The 24,596-nt window shown below is 37.9% G+C and overlaps 1 protein-coding gene across 1 annotated transcript in view; it reads left to right on the top strand.

Moving 5' to 3' along the window:
• The window catches only part of PROS1 (protein S), a 42,958-nt gene extending 18,615 nt beyond the window's left edge, over window positions 1-24,343 (top strand). Inside the window, exons 5-15 of the mRNA XM_048494313.1 lie at window positions 2,178-2,300; window positions 2,472-2,603; window positions 3,887-4,012; window positions 5,616-5,737; window positions 11,374-11,492; window positions 11,894-12,083; window positions 12,227-12,394; window positions 14,203-14,371; window positions 16,762-16,913; window positions 17,797-18,013; window positions 21,902-24,343. Of these exons, the coding sequence (XP_048350270.1) occupies window positions 2,178-2,300; window positions 2,472-2,603; window positions 3,887-4,012; window positions 5,616-5,737; window positions 11,374-11,492; window positions 11,894-12,083; window positions 12,227-12,394; window positions 14,203-14,371; window positions 16,762-16,913; window positions 17,797-18,013; window positions 21,902-22,080 (1,697 nt within the window). The 3' untranslated portion in view covers window positions 22,081-24,343. The remainder of the gene's footprint in view (window positions 1-2,177; window positions 2,301-2,471; window positions 2,604-3,886; window positions 4,013-5,615; window positions 5,738-11,373; window positions 11,493-11,893; window positions 12,084-12,226; window positions 12,395-14,202; window positions 14,372-16,761; window positions 16,914-17,796; window positions 18,014-21,901) is intronic.
• Window positions 24,344-24,596: the final 253 nt, after the last annotated feature.

Raw genomic sequence — 24,596 nt, 5'->3', positions numbered from 1 at the left:
AGACTGATCCCAAGTGGAAGATACATACTTATCTTTAAGCATCTGTCCCTGTTTTTGTCCTTGAGAACACAGAAGGGCAAAAAAGAATCCTTGGTAATTCTCCCTCTAGCAATCAGCAATGGAGTACAGCTCCCTGACTGCTGTGTTAGCGTGCCTGCAGTCACAAACTGAAGTGTGCTTTTATTCATCCCTTCCCTCTTTTTCTTACTCTCATTAGAGCCTCTTGGGGGGTGGCAGGGCTGTGTATGAGCATATTATCTTGCTGAATGGTCTCTAGTGAGGAATGTTGCTATAGTTGATGTTAATTTTATTCCTCATACGTGTCGATATCATAAAGTGGTTGTCACAGATTACCCACTGGAGAAACTCTGGTGATATTACAAGCCAAAAAAAAAAGTGTTGTAGCTGTGACTTAATATCATGGCAATCAAGTCATTAAAATTCTGCAGTTGTTTAGGTTAAATAGATGAGAATTGGCTTGTAGTAGCAGCAGAAAACCTGGAGGGTCAGAGCCCTCTGCCCCTCCGTCAGCATTTCATGCCTCAGCAGCACTGCAATAAGTTAACAATATCCCATAAGAATTCATTAAGTGGCAAGAAGAACTGAACCAACTGTTATCATTGGCTATAACTCAGTGTCAGAGAGTATGCTAAGTATATACAAGGGCCCAAATTCAGTCCTGGCATCCCTGGAAAGACCAGTCACCATCAGTTCTATCCGCTGTCAAGCTCAGGAAGATTTTTTTTTCCTCAAAGAGCAAAGACACCAGAAGTGTGGAAACTAATCATTATATTGATATTCCACTGTCCATGTATCCAAAATTGCCCCAAGTTACTTTGATATCAGAACTTAATATCCAAATGGGGCACTCCCAATAGTTTTGAGGATAATCTAAATATTTGATAATCTGCTGGCCCAATTTTTTTCCCTCAGGTAGGTTCTGCCTGATGCTATGTAGAGCAAGTTCAGTAATTAACAATGCAGGCTTTTTCATCTTTGATTTCAGTGGGCTTAGGATTAGCTCTGCACAGAATTGCACAGTTATTCCTATACCATAACAATATTGTTACTTCTCCTTCAGGTATAGCTGGCTGAGTTACTGAGAAAAGAAGCTATTGGTCAAAACATTATCTGTGGGTGAATTAGTGACAGGTTGGCAGGTTGCCATTATTTCACTCACATATAATATTTCAGTCAAGAGGTATTCCAGTATTTTCTCAGAAATTTGGCCATGTTTGAAATCCTGTTTTGGTAAGATACCTTGAAACTCCATGTTGGGAAAGTGGGATAGAAATATTTTAATAAATTCATGTGTTAGATAAAAAGGAAATATATCTTAATTACCTACAGGTGTTTGTAAAAGAAGTTCATTTAGTCCTCAGCAATGGGGTATATGCTATTAGTCAAGCAAACTGCCTGTGTGCTCTTTAGGCACAATCTTCACTAAAATTCCCCACAAGCATTAAAAGTGAATTAGGAGGGCTACATTGGCCTCATAAAATATTGTTCTTGTATAGCAAGTGTAACCTCAGCTTGTGGGTTCTGTGGGGCAGTACTTGGAAGGAGTTGCAAAGAACCAATTTTTAAACAACAAAATGGTTTACTTTTCTTTACAATTAACACTTGTAAAACATCAACATTTAACGTTACAATTCAAGGTCCTGTTCAGGTTGCATTTCAAGTCCTTCTATTTACAGTCTACTGATATTGCCAAGTCCAAATTCTTCTTTGCTGGTGGTTGGTTTCTGAAGACTCCAAGGGCTTGATGAACAGGTTGCAACATGATGAAGGTCTCCAGGAGAACTCTCACCCATTACAACCACAAAAGAAACCCTGAAACAATAAACTCCAACATTTACAACACAGCAAAAACAACAACTACCTTCCCAGTAGTTTCCAACAATATTGAAATTACCTTAACAAGGTGTTAAGGGCTTATAGAAATCAAGGTCCAAGTCTGGTAGCCTTGCTTCTTCTGCAAAAGAGCTCTTGCAGCCTCTCTGCTGCTCCGAGTCTCCACCCCCTTACTGGGTCAACCCATTCTGGGCCAACCCATTCTGGGCATGGGGGTTACACAAGCTTTTGCCATTGTCTTGAATATTGCCTTAGGAACAGAAGGGACAAACAAGAGTAGGAGAATACTAATTTAAAAACTTATTTTTTTTCTTCCTTGGCAGTAATTTCAGATCAATGTAATCCTCTACCGTGCAATGAAGATGGTTCTAAAGAGTGCAGAGATGGCCAAGCCACGTTTACCTGCATCTGTAAGCCAGGATGGCAAGGACAGTGGTGTGAAGAAGGTAGAGTCTGGACTATAACCCATAGCAGCTATCAGGACATTTTATATGACAGAAAACAGACATGAATCTATTTTAAATGGCCCTCTTCATACTAAATAATATGGAACTCAGCAAAGAATCTGTTCAAGGTTATGGTTTTATTTTTGTCTTTGTCCCCCCCCCCCCCCCCAGATGTAAATGAATGCGAAGATTCAATAAATAGAAATGGAGGGTGCAGTCAAATCTGTATTAATTTTCCTGGAAGTTTTCGCTGTTCCTGTGAAGATGGTTACTTTATGCTTCCAAATAAACTGAGCTGCAGGGGTAAGGGCAATCTTATTGACATCCCTTTTCTCATATCAAGATCCACTGCCTGATTACTGTGCTTCACCTCCATTTGATAACACATTGCAGAATTCTCTGTTCCATCTGCAGTCGGTGGTCTTGCAATTATTTAGGATACTCCAGAAAAAGATAATTGTCCAACAAACAGTTCATGATAAACTTCATCAACATGTGAAACGGTGGGCTATGTAATACATGGAATCTTAATGTGTATGATTATATCACATTTAGTGATTTAACTTCTAGGGACCGTGGAAAGGGAGTTGCCCTGAACCATGACAATTCTAGCAACTCACACATTTCGAACATTTCAACAAGAAATGCTCCAAATAGACAAATAAGGGCTGCAAGTTACCTGGTGTGGACTATAGATCTGGAATGTGGACCATCTAGTAAACAAAGTCAACGGGAACCGTGTGGTCACAGTTCCAAGGCTAACATAGGCAGCTTTCAGCACCCCTTTCCCAAATCTTCTGTGAAACTGTGTTTTTGACATCTGCAGCACTGAAACAGAAAGGTAGTAATATAACACATGCATACCTATCCCAAGAATCTGTTAGCCTTGTAATCCATTCTTCTGTCTGATGGTATCTACTTAGACAAGGGTTGGGAGTTTGCTGCATGGTGTGAAAGCACTATCTCTTTAGCTTGTAATTGAATTCTGGGGCTTTGCCAATGCAATTGTAAGCAGAGTTATGTCTTTCTAAGTATAATGAAACCAGAGGGTTTAGAAGGCTATAACTTTGTTTAGGATTGTGCTAGCCATTATTCCAAGGCAGTAGAGAGTATATGCTACCGGTATGAACATAAAGTGTTAAAACTTCATCTCTGGCAACTACAATTAAGTCATTAATGCTTTGAAATCACTATGCTCCTGTAATTTTCTTTAAAGAAGTGACATCATATCTGCTATTTTTTTTACTTTTGTATATATGCCAAGTGAGGATCTAACTCATGAGATAGATGGTGAGCTCTACTCCATGAATGTCTATGCTAGAATTACATTTTGGTACAACTAACATAGTATCACTTTTTGATTTCACATAGTGGCATAGTACCACTTTCTTTTTGTTTTCATTTGAAATGAGTTTAATGATATCTCAAGCACATTTCATTGGGAAGTCACTTATGCCTTCCAGACTTCTGATTGTCTCTTGAGCTCACTACTACCCTTGAGGCACGTGGCAGGAAGTAAGTGCCTCAGAAGTGAAAAAGAATCCGTTCCTTTATGTTAGAAATGAATACATGTTTTATTTGTACAGACAGGGACGAATGCATGTTAAACTTGAACATTTGTGGGACAGCACAATGCAAGAATACTCCTGGGAAGTATGAATGTGAATGTGCAGAAGGCTATGCCTATAATTCGAATACAAAGAAATGTGAAGGTAGTTCCTAATTTCTAAAAGCAGAATTTTGAATGTCTTTATAGTTATTTTGGAGTGCTCATTGTCATTATTTTACCTCAGACATTAATTTATTTAGTGGTTCATTGAATAAACTTTCTGAAAATTTTGAAGCCATGGGGAGGGGGGGAGAGAAATGGAAATATATGCAATAGTTAATTGCCTGTCAAACCTATTATCAACTTAACAAATTATACAGCATCATTTATAACTTGGTTAGTATATAAGATTGTACTGTTTGGCATATTTATGAAATTTGAAAATATAAATGCCTTTTATTTTCTATAAAAAACAGCAAATATATCCAATACTCAAGAGAGTTGCAAACTGCTGTATCCTATGTTACCATAGCACATATATCTTTACTGTTTGACATTTAAGAGATAGGAAACACTGAAGATAGAAGACAACTTCTGTAATAAACAAAAACACATTGAAAACACTGGATTATTTAATGTATTGTCATAAAAATACATTATAGCATGTTAATTGTTGCCAAAACTATTGATATTTAACCCCACAAAAAAGTTCTTGTCAAACTGGTATTATTTATTTATTGCCATCCAATCGCAGCCAACTTATGGCAACCCCATAGATTTTCAAGGCAAGAGACATTCAGAGGTGGTTTGAGGCTGCCTGCCTCTGCATAGCAACCCTGGTATTCCTTGATGATCTCCAGTCAAAATACTGCTTAGCTTTCAAGGCCTGATAAGATCAGGCTATCCTGACTATCCAGGTCCAGGCATATATAGATCGACAGAAAAATCACTGCTCAATAGATCTTTCTGTTGCAAAAGTTGTGGTTTAAATACAGGCCTTGCAAAATTTGTGCTTTATGTTGATGTCTATATGATCTTCTTGCAGTTAGAGTTTGTTTACCTAGGCAGCAGGTTACTAATACTGTCTTTCGCAGAGCTTTGTCCTTCTAAATTATTTATTGTGCTTAGCTGACAAAGCAGAAAATGTAGTCAGCTGTGCTCAGTTGGGACAAAATGTGCTTTGCTCTGGCCCACACTTTTTCTCTGAATGATTGTTCTCCAAGCCCCCTTGGCCTCAGAACACAGTTACACACACAAACACACTTCTTTATATGTTTGTATTGATCGTATTCTGTTTTCTTTATCCAAGGCATTGTGAGTGTAGGCACCATAGTTGAGCCTATAGAACATATTCTAGATGGGGTTTTTTTTCCAACTGTAAAAGATAGCAATGGCCAATGATAGTGCCAGGATCCAGACAGATGAATATTTGGGCGAAAGATCTTCCTCAACTAGCCCAAATGCACTGTAAAACTCTAGTCTCAGCTGGTATAAAAGTAATACATAGCTGGCATGCTTCTAGATTGGCCAGGTCCTTGTAAAGAGAATGCCTGCATCCATTTATGAGAGAAAATGGGAGGTCTTCAAAGCCAGAAACCTGCCAAATATTCATTTTAACTTTAAAAATACATGCATGTTCTGCATTAGTAAAACTACAATTTCAGGTCTTTTATGATTCCCTTTTTACTTCCAAGAATGCAGTTGTACAATATGAAAGGAAAAAGCAGGTTTAAATGTCAAGCTGTGTGTTTCTCCTTTTGCTGCAGATGTGGATGAATGTGCTGAAAACATTTGCTCTCAAATGTGTATCAATTCTCCAGGAAGCTACACATGCTATTGTGATGGCAAGAAAGGCTTCAGGCTTGTTCAGGATATGAAAACTTGTGAGGTAAGGCACCACTGTTATGCCTCCCTTCCTTCCTTTCCTCAGTAAAAGTAAAGGAGTGAAATTTGAGAACCACCAAGACCCACCCCTTATACCACTTTCTTTGTTTTGTTGCATACATACTTCTCTATGTTCAAGGCAATTTAGACTAAAACAAGCATTGTTAAAAAACAACAACAAAGGTCAAAGATTGTCTTAACAGACCTTCAGGGGTTGTCTTAACAAATGGGCAACAGGGCAACTGTCTCAGGTCCTAGTCTGGGAGAGACAACTGACCCCTCCCAGCCCTCCCTGATGGAGGGCTGGAGTCAATTCTGGGGCTTGGGCAGTCAGCTTAGAAGTGGAAGCCACTTGCTTCCCCATCCAAGGCTCAGGCAGCTAGCTTTTGTTGGCAGTGGCTCCTTCTCATCTCACACAGGATGAAGTCCATCACTTACTTGGATCTAGTGACAGGAAGTAGGATCACAGGGAAGCGGCAGTGATTCTGGAGATCTAGATTTTTGCCCATAGTTGTAGAGCTTCATTACAGCAAGTGGCTTGGAATTCGTAACTGTGGTTCAGATCTAACCATGAAGTTGAGCACTACATTCCATACAGTTTCAGTTGCAGGGAAGGTATTTGCAACCATCCTGCCACATAATCTTTTTCTGTATATATCTTTTACAATAATCTCAAGCCAGAAAAAAAATACAAGTAATTTTTAAAGATTATTTATTGTTTTATTATTTCTTGGATGAATGGGGATCTGAACGAATCTTTCCCCAGTTTTGTCCAACACTGTACATTATGTCGGATCACTGAACAGGACAGAGAAGGGGGCAGAAATCTCATTTCAGGAATTTGACTGTGTCTTATAGTGGTAAGTTTGCCAAATCTTCCCTACCTTCTTAATGCCCTACACTTCTAAAATTTTCCTAGCACAAAAATCTCCCCCACTCCCACCCTGTCTCTTTGATTTCTTGACCTAGATGCATAGTTCCCCACGTCCCAGAGTTAAAAGTGGCAAGACGTTGCCAATTCTGCCCATAGTGTGTACCCTTGTCACAATATCATTTGTTATTCAGAGATTTTTCAGGCTGGTGTAGTGATTCAAATACCCCAACATCTTGTCTGAGCAGAAGAAAGGAATATGTGTATATACCATGTGAAATAATGCCTGCAAAACACCACCTTTTACAAGCTATTGTAACTCTTCAGTTCTGAAGTGCAAACTTTTCTTATGTTGGTTGGTTGATCAGCTGGTTGTTTGGGGGTAGGATGGGGGTTGGGTTGGTTTTTAAAGTTTCAAAACCTGAGTTGGTACTATTGAAATATTTGCATAATTCTGAGTCCCTTCACCTTAATAATTCTCTTGCTACAAGCCAAAAGACTCCTAAGAGATATATTAAACTATCAAATCATTCACATTTCTTCCAAGGAAAAAGAGTGAGGTATGCATGGTTTCGCTGAGAAACATTTCACTGTTAATGGCTTCATTTATACTTCTTTGGCAAGACTGAGCATGTTCAAGTATATTCACACACACTAGAAACAAGTTTTGTCACAGTTCAATTCAGTGGGGCTTAAAGAGTTCAGAAATCAAAGGCATCTATTGTGCTTTAACATATTTATGAGAATGTGGTGAGTGGTAGTTAACTGTGATTTAATGATTAGGCAAAATGAGGTGTAAGTCCATTCCCAGTTGATAATGAAATCAGCAAGTTGGCTGTATTGTTTCAGTAAATCAACTTGTATATGGAAAGCAGATCCATAACTAAATAAAGTAAAAACTGTTCACATAAAATCTGTTTGAGATTATGCTAAGATTATACTTTCACCTACAGCTATAAAAATATTAGAACTGTTGTTCCAAAAAGAAGACACAGCAGAGTCTTCAATCATAATGTAGTCCTGAAAGCTAGCCCACACCTCCAATAATACACTTATCTGCTGTGCAGATTGCATTGTTTGGTTGGGGCCTTAATTTTCAAGCAATTCCTTTTTTTAATATAATTTTTTATGGTATAGAATGTTTATATAATCGTTACATACAATATATTTATTCAAACTATACATTTTCCCCCTTTTTTCCCCTCCTTCTCCCCCTTCTTTTTCCCGGTTGTTCAAGCAAGCAGCAGAAGGTTCATTCTCCATGTTCTCTTCTCCCAGATTTTTTCGTTAAATCTGGCTTCTCTCATCCAGTTCTCAAACATTGTCCGTATCTTCATAATGTCTCTTAATTTCTTTTGCCATAGCATATTTTTTGCCATCATCTCTAAAATTTCGAATTGTATTTGTTCCCATACACATTCCAACCATTTTGAGATTGTCCATTTCTTATTATCTTTCCAGCCCAATGCTATCACTGCATGTGCAGCTCTGATCATAATTTTATACATTGGTCCCAGAATTCTATTTACTTTTTTATCTTCTATTATTCATACCATTAATAAATCATTATTTATATAAATTTTCACTTTTACTAATTGTTCTATATACTTCAAAAAATTTTCCCAAAACTTTTTTACCACTTTACATTCTATCCACCTATGGATGTAGTATGCTCCCTGTTCACCACAATGCCAACATCTTGGCTCAATCCCTTAATCATATAGGCTAGCTGTATTGGGGTTCTACCTTTCTTTCCAGTTCCACATATTTTTCAATCTTTATCTTATTCATACTATCCATGATTCTTTCTACTTTTTCATCATCAAAGAGTTTTTCTTTCTCCCATTTTTGCTTCAACATTCTCAACATAAAATCCTTATCTTCCAACATATATCTATCTATATATAAAGCTACCAGTGACTTTGTTAGTCACGTCCTAATGCTGAAACGGCTGGACGGATCGCCCCCAAATTTTCACATGACGTTCCTCCCTGTTCTGGGCAGGTAATCGGACCTTCAAATCGCCAAAAGTCCATACCTGAGCCAGGTCTTTTTCCTGGCGCACCAGGCCATGAAGCTGTTTGTTTTTAACTGTCACCCTTAGAATGTTCGTGCAGCATGTCTGTGGCCTGAGGGCTTGCTATGAGGGCTTAGAATGTTCGCTCAGATGGCCACAGGTGAGCAGTGAAAACAGTAAATAGGTAATACTGTTAGGTATTATACAAGTGGAAGTGAAACCCATACACACTTTGCCATGTGAGACGTCAGGTAGGGTTCCCCCCCTCACACACTGGTAACTTTCACTCTCTGTGCCTCACCCACTACTACCACACAATACACATCCAGCTCATCCTCACACACCTCACTCTGCCTTCCCTCACATCCAACCACCACTAACCACCACTTACCCACTTCCTCACCCATATTCACCACAGCTCTCTTTTACTAAAAGTGAGCTGGAGTTTGCCTTTTTCTTCTAAGAAAATCCACGAGGGGGGGGGGGGCAACACTACTGGCTCCGCTTCTTTTGCACGTGGCCTTTTAAGAACCCAGAGAGCTGGCCTCGATCGGGGCCCTCACCACCCTGCCTCTGCTGCCTGACTGGGATAGCCTCCTTGCCCCAGTTCTGCCTTACCCAAGCCAGGACTGTGCGTGTCAACCAGCCTCATGGACAGCGGGATTCGCACTCTGGACAGTTCCGTTGTGGAATGGAAAGGGTTACATTATACTAAAAAAACAAGACACCACCATATAACAATGTGAATTGAAAAGGGAAAGCGGGATTCTATTTGACCACCCCAAAAGGCTATGCTGCGGATCATTGGACCTGCATGGACATCTGTGTGGGTTGCAGACTGTGATGAGAAGGACAATTGCCACAGCAACACGTGGCCAGGCCCCTCTAGTTTATAAACTAATCCCAATAAATTTCCTTTTAGTATTTCATGGCTCTTCAACCATTGAATTATTATACAATCACCTTTTATTCTAAATTTCTTTAATCTTTCCCAAATCCCTCTTAATGCCAGCCAGTTCTCTTTCCCTCCAATTTCTATTAAATTTTGTAACAATATAACCTCTCCTTCATAAACTAAATCCGCCACTTTTTGTATTCCTTTTTCCTTCAGGTTTTTTTATAATTATCCATCCCTCTTTTCCAATCACACTTGCCACTGGAGCACTGTCCAGGATGCCAGGCATCCATTTGCTTCTCCATTTTCCCCATATTTCCATATTAACTTTTCTTGGGCTTCATAACTCTTTTGTTTTACATTTTATAATCATTCATATATAAATACCATGTTTGCCTATTCCTTCATTTACTTCATTTTCAAACTTTATCCATTTTTCTATATTATTTTCTTTTATATCCATTAAACTTTTTATCTGGAATGCCTCAAAATATTCCTGTGTTTTCGGTATTCCCCATCCTAGAAGTTTATTTGGCATATATACTACTTTGTTCATTACTCTTGCATTTTTCTTATCAAACACCCATGCTTTCAATTTCCTATCCCATTCCTCAAATTGTTTTTTAGTAATCTTCATAGGTAATGTTCTAAATAAATAAAACAGTTAAGGTAATATACACATCTTTACTGCTTTAATTTTCCCTGTTAAAGATAGGGTCTGACTCCCATTCTTTAATCTGTCTTTGTATTTTTTTTCCATCTATTTTCGTAATTGTATTTAAACATCTTTTCTATTCTGTTGGAGATTATGATGCCTAGATATTTAATTTTCCTCTTCAATATCGTTTTATCAAACTGTTTCTTTTCTATATTTACACCCAATACTTCCATTTTGTCCATATTGACAATTAAACCTGAATATTTCTTAAAGTCTTCCAAAATTATTTTCAGCTCTTTCATTGTGTCAACTGGATTAGTTGTTATCAATAACACATCATCTGCAAACAAATTTATTCTTATTTCTTCTTGATTTATTTTATATCCTTTTATTCATTCATTATTTCTAATTCTATCGGCCAGAAACTCCATTGCCCTCACAAACAGGGACGGAGACAGTGGACCACCTTCTTTAACCCCCTTCTAATGTTAACTATTTCTGACAGACCCTCATTTACTCTTATCTTAGCCTTGCCATTCTTATATAATTCTCTTAATGCTCCTATAAATCCATCACCAAATCCAAAATTATGTAAAGTTTTAAAAAGATACTCATGTCCCACTGTATCAAATGCTTTGTATACATCCAATTTTATCATAGCATATTTTTCTGTTCTTTCCATGTTGAATAACATTTAATACATTTCTTATCGGGTGACTTATATCTCTTCCTTTTACAAACCCATATTGATCATGTTCAAGCAATTCCTTACCTTGTGAAGATCTCACAGTCCTAGGCTGGAGACATCATTAATTTCTAGGGGAAACACTGTAAAGCTATTTTAACACAAATCAAGGAGTTGGATTCAAATAACTGGTGTTCTTACCAATTTACTTTTTGCAATTGCCATGTAGTAAATCTAGCAGAACTACATTTGAAGGAATCCACTGCACAATGAACTTTGCTAGTCAACCGTGTAACAAGCATTGGTGGTAGATATCATTATATAGACTCTGATGAACGCTTCAGACAACCTAATTCTAGTTGATTTGCACTGCATAATGAGTACACATGGCAGCATAAATTAGGGGGAAAGTAGGTATTTGAATCAATCTTAATACATGTCTAAAACTAAGGACAGAAGTTTGACCTTACTTGGTCAAATTATAACAGGTGTTTCTTTTTTCTGTTATTCCTAGCCTGTACAAGATTGTCTCACACTGAATCTTGAAACAAATTATGAATTGCTTTACCTGGCAGAGCAATTTATAGGGATTCCTGTTTTGTATTTAAGGTTTAGACTGCCAGACATTACAAGGTAAGTAGATGTCAGAAGGCTTCAAGTGTGGGAAAACAGAAGCCAGGCAGTCTGAGGACATTAGTGAAAACTGAAGCTCATTAGCATATATGATATTTCAAATTTAAATATTTTTCCCTTTCATTATTCATGAGCTTTTGTTGTGGGAGACCCAATTTACTAATTTGTACTGGACCCTGAATAATCATGGTTTGGATCTCAGCAGATATGCTCGTGTAGCATATGTTTATTAGCTGTGGTCATTGTCTCTTCCTTATGAGTTGCCTTGTGTAGCTATTGTGTTATTTTTTTAGCATTGTATTTTATTCTGTAATAACTTTCACAGTGTACAGATCTGGTCTTTTAATTGTTTCGTACTTGTATCCTTTCTTCTTTATTGTGCTTTTTCTATTCCACCCTAGATTTTCAGCTGAATTCGATTTTCGGACCTATGATAATGAAGGTGTTATATTGTATGCTGAATCTCCTGACTACAAAGCATGGATTTTGCTTGCTCTCCGTGATGGGAAGATTGAAATTCAGTTCAAGAATGAAATGGTAACCAAAGTAACAACTGGTGGCAAAGCCATTAATGATGGCTTGTGGCATATAGTAAGTCCTTTACTTATTTTTCAGTGCTAAGAACGTAAAATAAAATTAAGGGAGCAATCCCCTTTTCAAACAACTGTGTATATTTGCAGTAGTAACTGCAGTAGAAACAGTAGATACAAATATCTGTTTCTTTTTACATTTAGATCTCAGTGGAGGAACTAGATCACAGCATCACTGTCAAAATAGCCAAAGAAGCAGTGATGAGTATTAACAGCCCAAGAAATCTTTTCAAGCCATCCAATGGCTTTCTGGAGACAAAGGTGTACATTGCAGGTCTGCCTCGCAAAGTGGACAACACTCTAATTAAAGCGGTAATCTTTTTCATTGTCCATTATAGCATCTTCATTGTGACCTCTTCTCTCAGACATACCTGCATCTCTTCATTTGTCAAAGACAAAATTCTTGTGATTATTTTCTTTCTTTCAAAAGTCACAATATCTGAAGTGAGTTAGGAGGTTTTATCTGAGGGGCTTGTGTGGGATTCTCTTTTTCAGTAATTTTTTCAAGTTCAGTTACTAGCTTTATTCTTAGAAGACACACTTACAACATTTCATTTGAATATCTTTCTACACATGTTACCAGACAATACTAGATAGAAGCCAGAAAAATGGACATTTGCTATTAGCTTTAAAGGCATTCAAATTGCAGAGAATAGAAAAGTAGCTAAACCTTAGGTTTTTAAAATATATTTTATTATTTTTCTACAAAATTTAAACATAATGCAGGAAAAAAAAGGAAAAATAATAAATGGATCTACTCTAATAACCAACTGAACAAAAAGTACCAATTACAATTCAAAATATAATAAAAAGGGGGAAAAAACCAAGCATAATATATAAATTTGGCAATCCCTACATATTAACATACTTGTTGAAAAGATATATCTTGATTTATGCTCTTGTACATTAAAATCATTTATTTAAAAAATAAATTTAACGCTACTTTATATGTTATAATATTTAAGGTAATGTTCTCCATTGGTTTCAGCTCATATTCTGGACTTCTATTCAGTTAATTTTGCCATAATACATTTGTCTACATCTGAAAACAGGTAGTCTCTATGATAAACGGATAGGAGCCAAAAAAGTTAACTAATTAGCAATTACAGGGTGGAGGAGGGTGTGAATAAAGGCAGCTAAATTTGGGAAGAACAAATTTATAGCAGGTGCATTTGCACTACCAATTTAATGTTGGAAATGCTGCTGGGTTTGTCTGTGCTGCTATAGGAATTGCATTTGACCAGCGGCAGTTGGGAGATAAATTACAGTGGAATTAACGGAACTGCTATTTACAATGGAACTGCTATTTCTACAGTTTCAAAAATCCCTGGGGAAATGGTCATTGAAAGTAAATAACTATAGCTGATTTTAAAAAGCTGCTATTTCTATCCTAGATGAAATCTCTGCTTTGAAAAGCAGTTGCATTCTTCAGTGTTTCAAGTTTTGGACTTGGACCAGGGCGACCTGAGTTCGTACCTCTCTGCCATGATGATATTCCTTGAAAGGCTTTGAGGCTGTCACAAACTTTCAACCTATTGTGCCTTTCAGGTTGTGAGGATAACATGGAGGATAAGAACTATGTATGCTTATTTACACAAATGTTTGGAACACAGTAGCATAGCAAAGAGCCCTAAAAAGCAATATATGTTTTCCTGTACCATATGTAGGCATTAGATTTTGGCAAGCTGCCTGAAAGGAAACAAGATCCCCTAAATTGAAAGTGCCAGTTGGTCTGTCCATAATCTAAGATTCCAACAGTGTCATCTTAACATCCTAATCCCACTGATTTCAACTCTGCTTAGAATGTCACTGCAAATCTTTTTTCAAGCCATGTGGCCAATTTAGTGGTCATAACAAGGTTTGGTACCACTATGTATGTACCACTAATTTCGATAGATGTGTTACACCTATGGTTTGAGAGTACAGAAGTAGGGCCAATTGAAAGACAGGTATTTTGTCTAAACAACAGTGTTTCACAGTCCTTCCCAAAATGTTTCCATCATAGAAGCCTTCCTGATATCTTCTGAAAGGCTATTCAAAATGTTCCTTCCAACGACTGACTGACAACATTTCTAGACTAAATCAAAATGACCTAAAATTTTGCTGTAACTCTTCTACAGATTAATCCCCGCCTAGATGGATGCATTCGTGCCTGGAACCTGATGAATCAGGGAAATTCTGGTGTGAAAGAAGTCATTCAAGAAAAACAAAGTAAACACTGTTTAGTAAATGTTGGAAAGGGGTCTTATTACCCTGGTACAGGAGTGGCAAAGTTTCAAGTCAGCTACAGTAAGTATGTTTCCCACTTCTCCTGATCCTATACTTTGGTGGTCACAAAATTAATAGAAATCGAAGTACCTGTTGTCATTCAGCTTCACAGATTCTCCAGCCAACTATTTCAGAAGCAGGTTCAATGTAGTGCCAGACTTCGCAAAAGAAGAAACTGTACCTTTTGGGAAATAGGCCATCGCTAAGTAGAACAGCATCTAGCTCCCAAGTTTAATTGCTGGCATCTCTAGTGAAAGACCTCTGCCTGAGACCCTGAAGAGATGCTGCTGGCCAGCATAGAAAACACTGACCTTAATAGATGAATTGTATGTGTCCATGTGTACTGCATACACAATTGTAGTTCTTTTATAGGTTCTAACTGCATCACTACTCTGTGTGGACTGAGAAGCAGGCTGTATTAGTGATGGGATGCTATTAAAACTTCCTTTTGCAAGTGATCACTTAGGGCCAAATTAAACATTGCTTTTAAAGAGTTGGGATCAGGCTCAGAATGGGATCACAGAGGGAGTAATGCACTGGGGGTTATTTTTCCAGTTTTGTTGTTCCACATGCACAGACATGACATATGAAATAGTTTTCATATGGGAAAATGGTTCGTAAGGGAGAAAGAGCCTTTCCTGTTTCCATTTTGCAATTCCAAGCCCATTTGGGTTCTCCTTTGGGGTTCCATTAGAAGCCATTTCTTGCAGCTGCTGTGTGGTTGCAGGGAACATGAGTTGGGTCTGAGCAACCCAGACCCAACTTTTTAAAGAGTTTAGTACAGGGGTAGGGAACCTTTAACACTCAAAGAGCCATTTGGACCCGTTTTCCACGAGAAAAGAAAACTCTTGGAGCCGCAAATAATTTTTGACATTTAAAATAAAGATAACACTATATATATAGGGGTTTTTTTACCTTTTACTCCGCTCATTCTGAGAGAAGGCGTATGTGGATGCGCTCGCTTCTGCTGCCTGCAGGTGGGCGAGGCAAGGATGAAGCCAGGCGGGCTTTGCCTTTGCCGGCGCGCCAGAGAGCAAGCACCCGCCAGCTCCAACGGGCGGGCGAGAGGGGAAGCCCAAGGAAGCGCCAGCTCCAGCCAACTGTGGGCAGTTATGCACTCCACCCCTGCTGCCTGCAGGGTGGGCAAAGGAGAGATGGGGCTAGCTGCCTCAAGCAGTCGAGTGGAGCCGCAGTGCAAGGGCAGAAGAGCCGCATGCGGCTCTCGAGCCGCAGGTTCCCTACCCCTGGTTTAGTAACTGTAATGTTTAGTTTGGCCCTTAACTGATGACAGCATGTGAAACAAAAAGGCAGGAGTGTGGGCCTTTGTGCTCCAGAAGGAGTTCTGGTTCACCCTCCTGGGAGCCAGTGTGGTGTAGTGGAGGCTTATCTGGTGAACCACATTAGCTTGTGCACTCCAGCACATGCCAGCTGGGTGACCTTGGGCTAGTCACAGTTTTTCAGCACTCTCTCTGCCCCACCCACCTCACAGGGTGTTGGGGGGGATGCGAAGGGAAAGGAGATTGTAAGCCCCTTTGAGTCTCCTTACAGGAGAGAAAGGGTGAGTATAAATCCAAACTTCTGCTTCTTCCTTCCCATCTTCCTTCCCATTCACTGAGGTAATAAAGTGGGGGGAAGTTAATAATGCAAACTAATAATAAGGAGATTGATTGTAATATTCAATAAGAAAATGTTAATATTGTTTATAAAAATAATAATGATACTATATTGTTTTTAAAAATGAGAAAGATACTATAAAGAACTTTATTTACTCTTTTAGTATGCTGAGGTACTGTAATGAGAAAGATGTGAAATGGTAATATGATAAGCTGAGACACAATTTTAATTGAATATTTGGTCCTGTTGTCTAAGTTGTCTTTAGTTTGATATTAGGACTAATGATATATACTCAAGAGCTATTTATTTATATCTTGTATACTTGTTTACTGTGTTGACATATGAATGATTACAATGTTATATCAAAAAATTCAATACAGAAAAATACAGAAAAAAACAAAAAATAACAATGCCAACTACTTTGGATCCTTTTCAGGGGAAAGGTGGGATGCATAAATGTCAGGATGTGACTGTGTCCAGACTATTAAGTGAAGGCTGTTTGTGATGTGATGTCATTGCCTGCTTTTCTCAAATGTTTCAACCAAGTAAAAATATTTCAGGGTATTTGGCATGTATCTATTTTATCCATTTACCTGGAAACTGCAAGAGCTTTCTGGAAGGCTTGTCATTCCGAAGTAATAGCATTCGTTTTTTCCTCAAACTCTGCACAGTAATATCTCAGTTTATTTCTGTGCTGTCAAAGCAGAGAAGTTAAAGCAAAATAAATTAGAAACCATCTTTTGTGTCTTACTAATGGATACTTTTCCTTACTTAAAAAAAACAAAAACAAAACTAAGATAACAGCCTCAGCGATACAGAAGATTGGTTGATAAATGTCACCCTGGCCATCCGTCCATCCACAAGCACTGGTGTGATGTTCGCATTGGTATCTGGAGAAACGGTTCCTCTTGCTTTATCAATAGCAGAGTCCAACTCATCCAACTCTCAGGTAGCTGTTTGCTCCTACTATAGGCATGTATACATATCACATTTTCTTCGTGTCAGTAGGGTGAGAGCCAGCATAGTACAAAGCTCTGGAAGACCAGGTTAAATCCTCACTCTGTCACTGAAGCTTGCTGGGTAGCCATGGGGTAGTCATATACTCTCAGTCTAACCTAACTCATAGAATTTGTTAAGAGAAGAAAATGAAGGAGAAGAGAATGATGTAAGCTAGCGTGAGTCCACATTTTGAGAGAAATCTGGCATGAATATCTGTTCTGACTGAAAGTAATTTTTTAACTACCAGAGGCCTAAGGTAAGATAACAGCTTGAGAAATATTAATGATATCAGACCTTGTGAATTAATAGTTTAATTCTGACAGATGTGAATTACTTCGTCATTTCCACTGACAGCAGTTGGCTCAGCTGATTTAAAGGGGCAGCTCTGATGTAGGATTTTCTTCCTTGATAGTACCACTTGAGAATGTATGAGTTTCTTGTTTGGAAGTCCCCTATCAAATCTCTCTGAGGACACTTTGTTTCTGACATGCAAGTTTCTTTGAACGGGTTTGGCTGAGATGTGTTTTGAAGCAACCCATCCCCCTTGGTGCATGGAACCCCATGAGATTACTAGGCTACATCAGAATCTGCTTGTTTTTGCTGGGTCTCTAAAACTTGAAGCCCTTTGAAATGTATGTATCTGTTAATTTAAAATATGCATACTTTTCTGTGGCTTACAGTTCCAAAATTAAAATCACAAAAATGCAATAAAACACCATCACCCCCTTCATATAGACATACACCCCAAGAAAATGCCTGCAGCTCCAATCCCATTAAAAGCAAAATATCACTCATGGAGGTGTACGTGATTATTGTTTGTTTCTGTTTCCTAGGAAATAATTGTGTCTATTGAGAAGTCCATTGTTGCCCGTTTGGAGTCAAAGAGCTTGTGCACCTGGAAAAGAGTGCAGGTGGGACTCAGAGTGAGCAGACAGCTGCTTGAACTTACAGCTGATTCACATTCAGATGTCACATACTTAGATCAACAGTTTGCTGTCTTGGACCAAGCAATGAGTGGACCCATGGATACGTACCTAGGTGGCATTCCTGGTAAATGTTGTTTTCTTCCATTATAATTCTGCTATTAATTTAACTCCATCATCCATCATTATTTGATTTTGTTGTTTGTTTGTGTGAAAATAAGAACAGTGTCCTTTCTTTAAATAATTTTCTGCAGTAGCTATTAAAGCCTAGTAGTGCTTCTATTCATGTTAAGAAGCAGAATCTGTTTTGAGATGTGACCCTCGCAACCTCATCCTCTCCTTTCCATTCCAAATGAGGTCTTGTCTCTTTTTCTTCTTTTATCATATATCTCAAGCTCCCTCTGCTGACACGTCTGAGAACAGTGTTGACATAGCCTGTATTTTTCTCTATGAAGTATTTAAAGATAATTGAGGGAGACATGTTTATAAGAATCCAAATTTTTGGCTTTGAAATACTTGCAATACTTGCAATGTGTGAAAATTGCATCTGAAATCTATAGCTGCTGGATTCCTACTTTCTTTTTCATTGTCCCACTTCCACAACTAAGCTTTAGCAGTGCATACAGATTGGGGCAGAGAATAATAAACTGAGCGATATTTCGCGATGAAAGGCTGTGTTGGCTCAGCACAGAGACATTGTCTTGACAACCTTTTCATGCATTGACTGACCTTGCTGGGATGGAGAACAGGTGCAAGCATACTGTCCTTGCCCCCACCTCCACTTGATCACCAGGTCCTGTGCATGGAGTGAATAGCATCATACAAAGTGCCCACATATAGACTTCCTCCTCAAGATCGGAAACATTGTTTTCTGAAAACTTATTGCAGGCAGGGAGTATACGCATGGTCACATCTCCACACATTCACTTCATGAAGATGATTCAGTAATCATACAGTATCAGAGTGGGGTCAGTACACTCATACCTGCTCTTCTTTTTAGTTTAGTCAGTCAACATGTGGAATGGTCATATAGACATGTGTGTCATCATTTGCTGCCCAGTCCTCAGTGTTGTACACTCAACTCTCCATTGTTTTCTACCAGGAATGCAGGCATCCCTGTTGCTCAAATGGTATTTCATCATTTTCAAAGTAAAAGTATTAAAGATATATTTGGTAAATAGCTGTATTGATACCTTTGATTTGTATTGAGATAAATACAGCTGTAGTATGATAATACAGAAATATTAATCACATAGAACCAGTGTGGTGTACTGGTTAAGTGTGTGGGACTCAACACTTGGGAAGCCCCGATTCATATCCTTATTTGTCATGAGTCTTGTGGGGTGACCTTATGCCAGTCATTCATTCTGAAGCTAACCTTCACAAGATTACTGTGAGGATAAAAGGGGAAAGAACCAAACAACTTGGACAAAGATGACCAACTTGGGCAAAGATGACTTTAAACTAGCCCCCCCCCCTTTTAAAGTTCTATGTAGAAGAAAATACAAAGTGATTTTTTTCCCCAAGGGTTTTTTTCCCAATGTGTCCAGTGGAGAAATTGAAACCTTTTAGGGAGCACTGAAAAATATGAAATATTTTTTTCTTGAGTGAAATGCATTTGAAAGCAAAGAATTGTTCACACAAAAAGTGTAGCATGAAAAAGGTCTGAGACTCCTTTCCCCATAACAAAAAGTGGAAGAGCATATTATTCATGCAACTTCTACCAATTGAGCCAATCAGGGTACATACCAAAAGCTGGCAGCGGGTACTGAAAGTCTTGTTCTTTTTCAAGAGAGGAAGTGATACCTCAGGAAAATTGTCTTATCTTAAAAACCATGGTTTTAATGTAACTGTTAGATTTATTTGGGAATTAAAAAGAGAAGTCAAAATGGTGTGATTCAATAAAAAAGGACTTTTACTGTGTTCACCTTCCACTAATACATTGATCCAACTAGCCAAACATCTCATATTACAGAATTGTTGGAGTTACAATACTCTAGTAATGACAGAAAGGAAAGATAATCTTTTTCCATGGTCCATATATGAACACTAGCTTGTAGCACTTGGCCCACCTTGAGTGACACACATGCTGAAATCACAAACTATCTAATACTGTTGCAGGACAGAACTGGCTGTCCTGATAATCTGCTGTCAAAATTTTGAGAATTTGTAAACAAGTAACTGAATTTCTATAATACCATTTCTGAGCTTTCCTTTTGCCTTTTTTATTTTATGTAAACTAAATATTTATTTATATACATTTCTATGTCACCCTAAACCCAAAGGTCTCAGACCAGGCTACAACATAAGATATAAAAGTCACCTAAAACGATTATAAACTGTAATAATAAAATTTGTTTAAAATTAAAAACCTATTAAGTTTCATGAAATTACCAAAGGGAGAAACAATTTGTTCAGCCAAAGGCCATGAAAAATAGATGTGTGTGGTGACCATCCTGCCTGCAGCCTCCAAATGCAATGTCCACTCTTTTTTCCAACTAATATTTGTTCTCTTAATTCTTCTCCATATGGTAGCTGCCACCAGGAATATAAACCCCTTCCCTCCCACACCTCTTTATCTCCTTTTGGTAGTGAGTACGAGCTTATAAGGCAAAGTGGATGGCCTCCATGGTCCAAAGGAAAATAGGATGGGATTCCAATGTTTCTTCAAACAAAGTAAGATTTTATTTATAACTGATAGGTAGCTTCAAGGTTTCCAGCTAAATATTTACAAAATAAAATAAAACCAAAATAAAATGCTTTGAGGACTTCACTCAACATAAATTCCCTCTGACACTTTCTGACAGCTTCTCTCTCTCTCATTTTGTCTAACAATTTTATTGAGGCTTGGACTTTCTCTGTATGCTCTCTGACTTTCTAAGTCTCTCACAGAGCTTTCACACTCTATGAGTTCTCACACAGAAACCATAGCACACTCACTAGTGTTTGCTCACACAGAGCTTTGACTTTCTTTGACTAGAGTTTTGACACTCCTGGGTCAGCACAGCCTCCGCACATGCATACTCTAGAATCAACCAATCATATCGTCCTCTCATCCCCCTCACATCCCCTTTCTTTGTCCAATTCAGTTCTCAGTTTAAAGTCACACAGACACACACACATTAAAATCATTACAGTGTGTCTTTAACTTCCCAGGGTGGAGACTGTTCCACAATCTCAGGGCCACCACTGAAAAAAACCCTATCTTGGATCTCCAACTTTTTTTACCACTGAAAGTGGTGGTGCCACCAGAAAGGCTTCATCTGCTGATTTTTAAACAACAACAGATATTTTGGGCCCAAGCCATTTAGGGCATTATGAGTCAAATATACCACCTTGAATTGGGCTTGAAAGTGAATTGGCAGCCAGGGCAGTTCTTCTAAGACTTGCATGATATGCTTCTGGCCAGCAGTACCCATTGCTGCCAGGTTCTGCACTAGCTGCAGCTTCCGAACTATCTTCAGTCTTTTTTGTTCCTTTTACATATTCCCTTTTCCCAATCTTTCCTGTATTTTCCATTCCTCCCCTATGTTATTCTGTGATCCCATTCCCCTTCTCTTCCCTTCTAAATATTACTTTGCAGCTTACATACTATTCTCTCAAATCAAATATTTTCCTTAGCGCCCCCCCCCCCATCATCTCCTTTTGTGATGACATTATTGTTGTTAATGTTTGTTCTTAAAATAAACAGAAAATTTATAAAACGAAGCATTCCAACTACATACCCACAAAGTGTGGAAAAAGGAGCAATAACATTTGGGAAACATTCCATTTTATAACATTTGGGAAACATTCCATTTTATAACATTTGGGAAACATTCCATTTTATAACATTTGGGAAACATTCCATTTTATAACATTTTTTGCTCAGTCCAGATACATGGTCACCCTATCTTGTGCTTGGTTGATCTATATTTCCAAATAAATTCAGGCATTAATAATTGGGGTTTTTTTGGCATTGTTTATTTTTTAATTAGAAGGGTGTTAAGTTTTATGTATGTGTTGTTTTACTCAGATGTTCCAATTGATGCAACCCCAATAACCCTTTTTTATAATGGCTGCATGGAGGTGAAGATCAACGATAAGCATCTGGATCTGGATGAAGCCATTTTCAAAAAGAATGACATCAGATCTCATTCATGTCCACTGATTATGGAGGAAGTACAGAATTCTGAAGTTGATGATGTCTTGTAAGAGAATCCATATCGTTTTGTACAAAACAGATAAAGGTGGAAAATGAACTGGAAAGATTCTCCTTTTTAATGGTGTATTTTGTGAACAAAAAAAAATTGCATCCTTTTCCGATAAAAAAGGGACAGTATCAAGATTAATATTTCATCAAATAATCTGTGTCATAACATTTTAGTGGCATAGCCTACCTGTCAACATGTATACAGATCATATTTTGAATTTTATTTAAACTAAAGCCAGAGAACACCAGTCTAGTTGCAATATGATACCTTGTTTCTGAAATATGGCAATTGGCACTGAACAGACTGAATTTTTTTGGTTTAACTTCTAAAAATAATTTTATATCCAGAACCCAAAATATTCTGTTCGTATGGAAAAGAGCTTAAAGTTACATATCTGATGGTGATACATCAAGACATACACAAGCAGATAATGTAATAATGTTATGTAATCATTTTTATTACATGGGTCCAAACTCTTTCCCATAGTAGAAATACTGATAGCACCCAAGATCAACCTTATACCTTATATCAAATACTTACAATAAAAAAGTAGATGTTCTGTTTATATAACACTCTAAGCCAAAAGATTGTGTTGTGTGAAGCATTTTAAATAATACATGTACAGCAAAATGTGACGAAAGGGATATATTTAATATCAGAAAGGATGAAAGCCTAGATTCACATAAGGCCTGTTCCTCTCTTCAGATGAAGGATTCCAGTACTGTAGTAATGAGAATGACTTGCACCTGAATTGGTATACCATCCTATCATTATCAACAAGATGCATTATGGTGCCGTGTGAGAGCCCATTTATGTTTCCTCACACCATAGCATACATTTTCATTGGCTGAATGAGAATTCTATTCTCATTTCTAAATGGTAAACTTAGATATTGCTTGAAACCAGCACACTGTAGCCAGATGATAATGAACCATAAGGCCAGCATAAATGTATAAGGTTATTATTGGTGATTAAAGAACTGTGTGCATCAATGAGCTCTACTGACATTGATAGGACTTCAAAGTAATTGCATTTAGGATTGTGGTATTGGTGCATCAGAATCTAATGACCTGGCACCTTAATCCCAAGGCTCCAATTACTTGAAAAGATGTCTATAACAGAACTTGGTGGCCTGAAACCATGCTTAGGACTTCAGATTTAGTTTTAGGGTACAATTCTAAAGATAATTTCCTGAAAGTTAGCCCCACTGAATAAAATGGGACTTACTTCTGAATAGTCCTTTTTAGGACTGCTCCCTTAGTCAGCAGAAAATGAGCATTCTAAAGACAGGACCAAAACATACAAGGTGCTGGGAAATTCATGGTCAGATTTTCACAATGACTTTTTAGCAAAACTTGACACACAGGGACCCAGTTTGGATCAGGACTATGCCAGGATGGAAAACAGTTTAATCTTTGCACCCCACCCTGCATAATTTCACAAATTGAAACAAGGTTATTCACACGTCTATAGTCCTTTAAATAAAGATTGGCACCCATTTTTTTTTAACAGGCGAGCAACAATGGGGACTTGATTATCAAAAGTATACTAAAGTAGAAGGATTAACACACACACACACACACACACACACACACACACACAGAGTCTGTGTGGCTCAAATACAAGCTACAGCCCTATATAAGTAAATAAATGACTGGTGAAGATCTATAATTTCTTTCAGGTCTTGTTTAATCTCAGAGGTAAATCTCTAGCCATAAATACCGTGATTTTAAAAATTCATGAAAACCCACAGAAGCTTTTGAAATTTTTGGGTCCCATCCTTATGTGAATAAAGGAGTAAGTTACATGTAGAAATACTCATTTTCTGCTGTTTAGCCTTCATTCCACAAGTTTGCTGTGCCAAATAGTGGGGGGAGGGGGTTGTGTGTTTCTCTGTGTGTGTGTTTTTAAGTTTGAAGTGACTTGGCAGATGAATGCTGTGAGCTCCTGGGAGAAAACTAAACAGAAAGTGGAAATGTAGATTGCTAGCATATGCTTATTTAGATCTTCTGGATTGTCGCCACTGTTTCTTGATATAGATGCTGTAAGAGTACGTATGGCAAACCTGTGCCAGGAGCAGAGGCTAAACACTGCTCGTTTTGTTTTTTTGTTTTTCCAAAGCCAAGGAGGGATAAGGAATTCTTATATATAAAAACACATCAAAATAAGTTGTGTCCCATACTTTTAATTGGTTTCTATTTTGTTTCCTATATTGATATTGTAATGCACTCTAACAAAATAAAATAAACAAAAATCTATGCATACTTTTCCATTTCAGGAATACTTTGTTATAATGTTCTAATTATCAAAGCCTTATTTGAAAGGCTGTGGTGTCCTCAAAATGAAATCAGCATTTGTTTTCTGTACAAACATAAACCAATATCATCTGTTATAAACTTACAAGAGATTGTGTATTTGGGTTCAAGTTATTCAAAGGTTCCCTCAGTAGTTCCCCAAGCCACACCTTTTCACCCTCTCCCCACCCCAAAGCATAGACTCAGGACAAGGTAGATGGGA

The sequence above is a fragment of the Sphaerodactylus townsendi genome, linkage group LG04 (genome assembly GCF_021028975.2).
Source record: "Sphaerodactylus townsendi isolate TG3544 linkage group LG04, MPM_Stown_v2.3, whole genome shotgun sequence".
In the NCBI taxonomy this organism is placed as follows: domain Eukaryota; kingdom Metazoa; phylum Chordata; class Lepidosauria; order Squamata; family Sphaerodactylidae; genus Sphaerodactylus; species Sphaerodactylus townsendi.
This window is presented reverse-complemented; position numbering and strand designations above follow the sequence as displayed.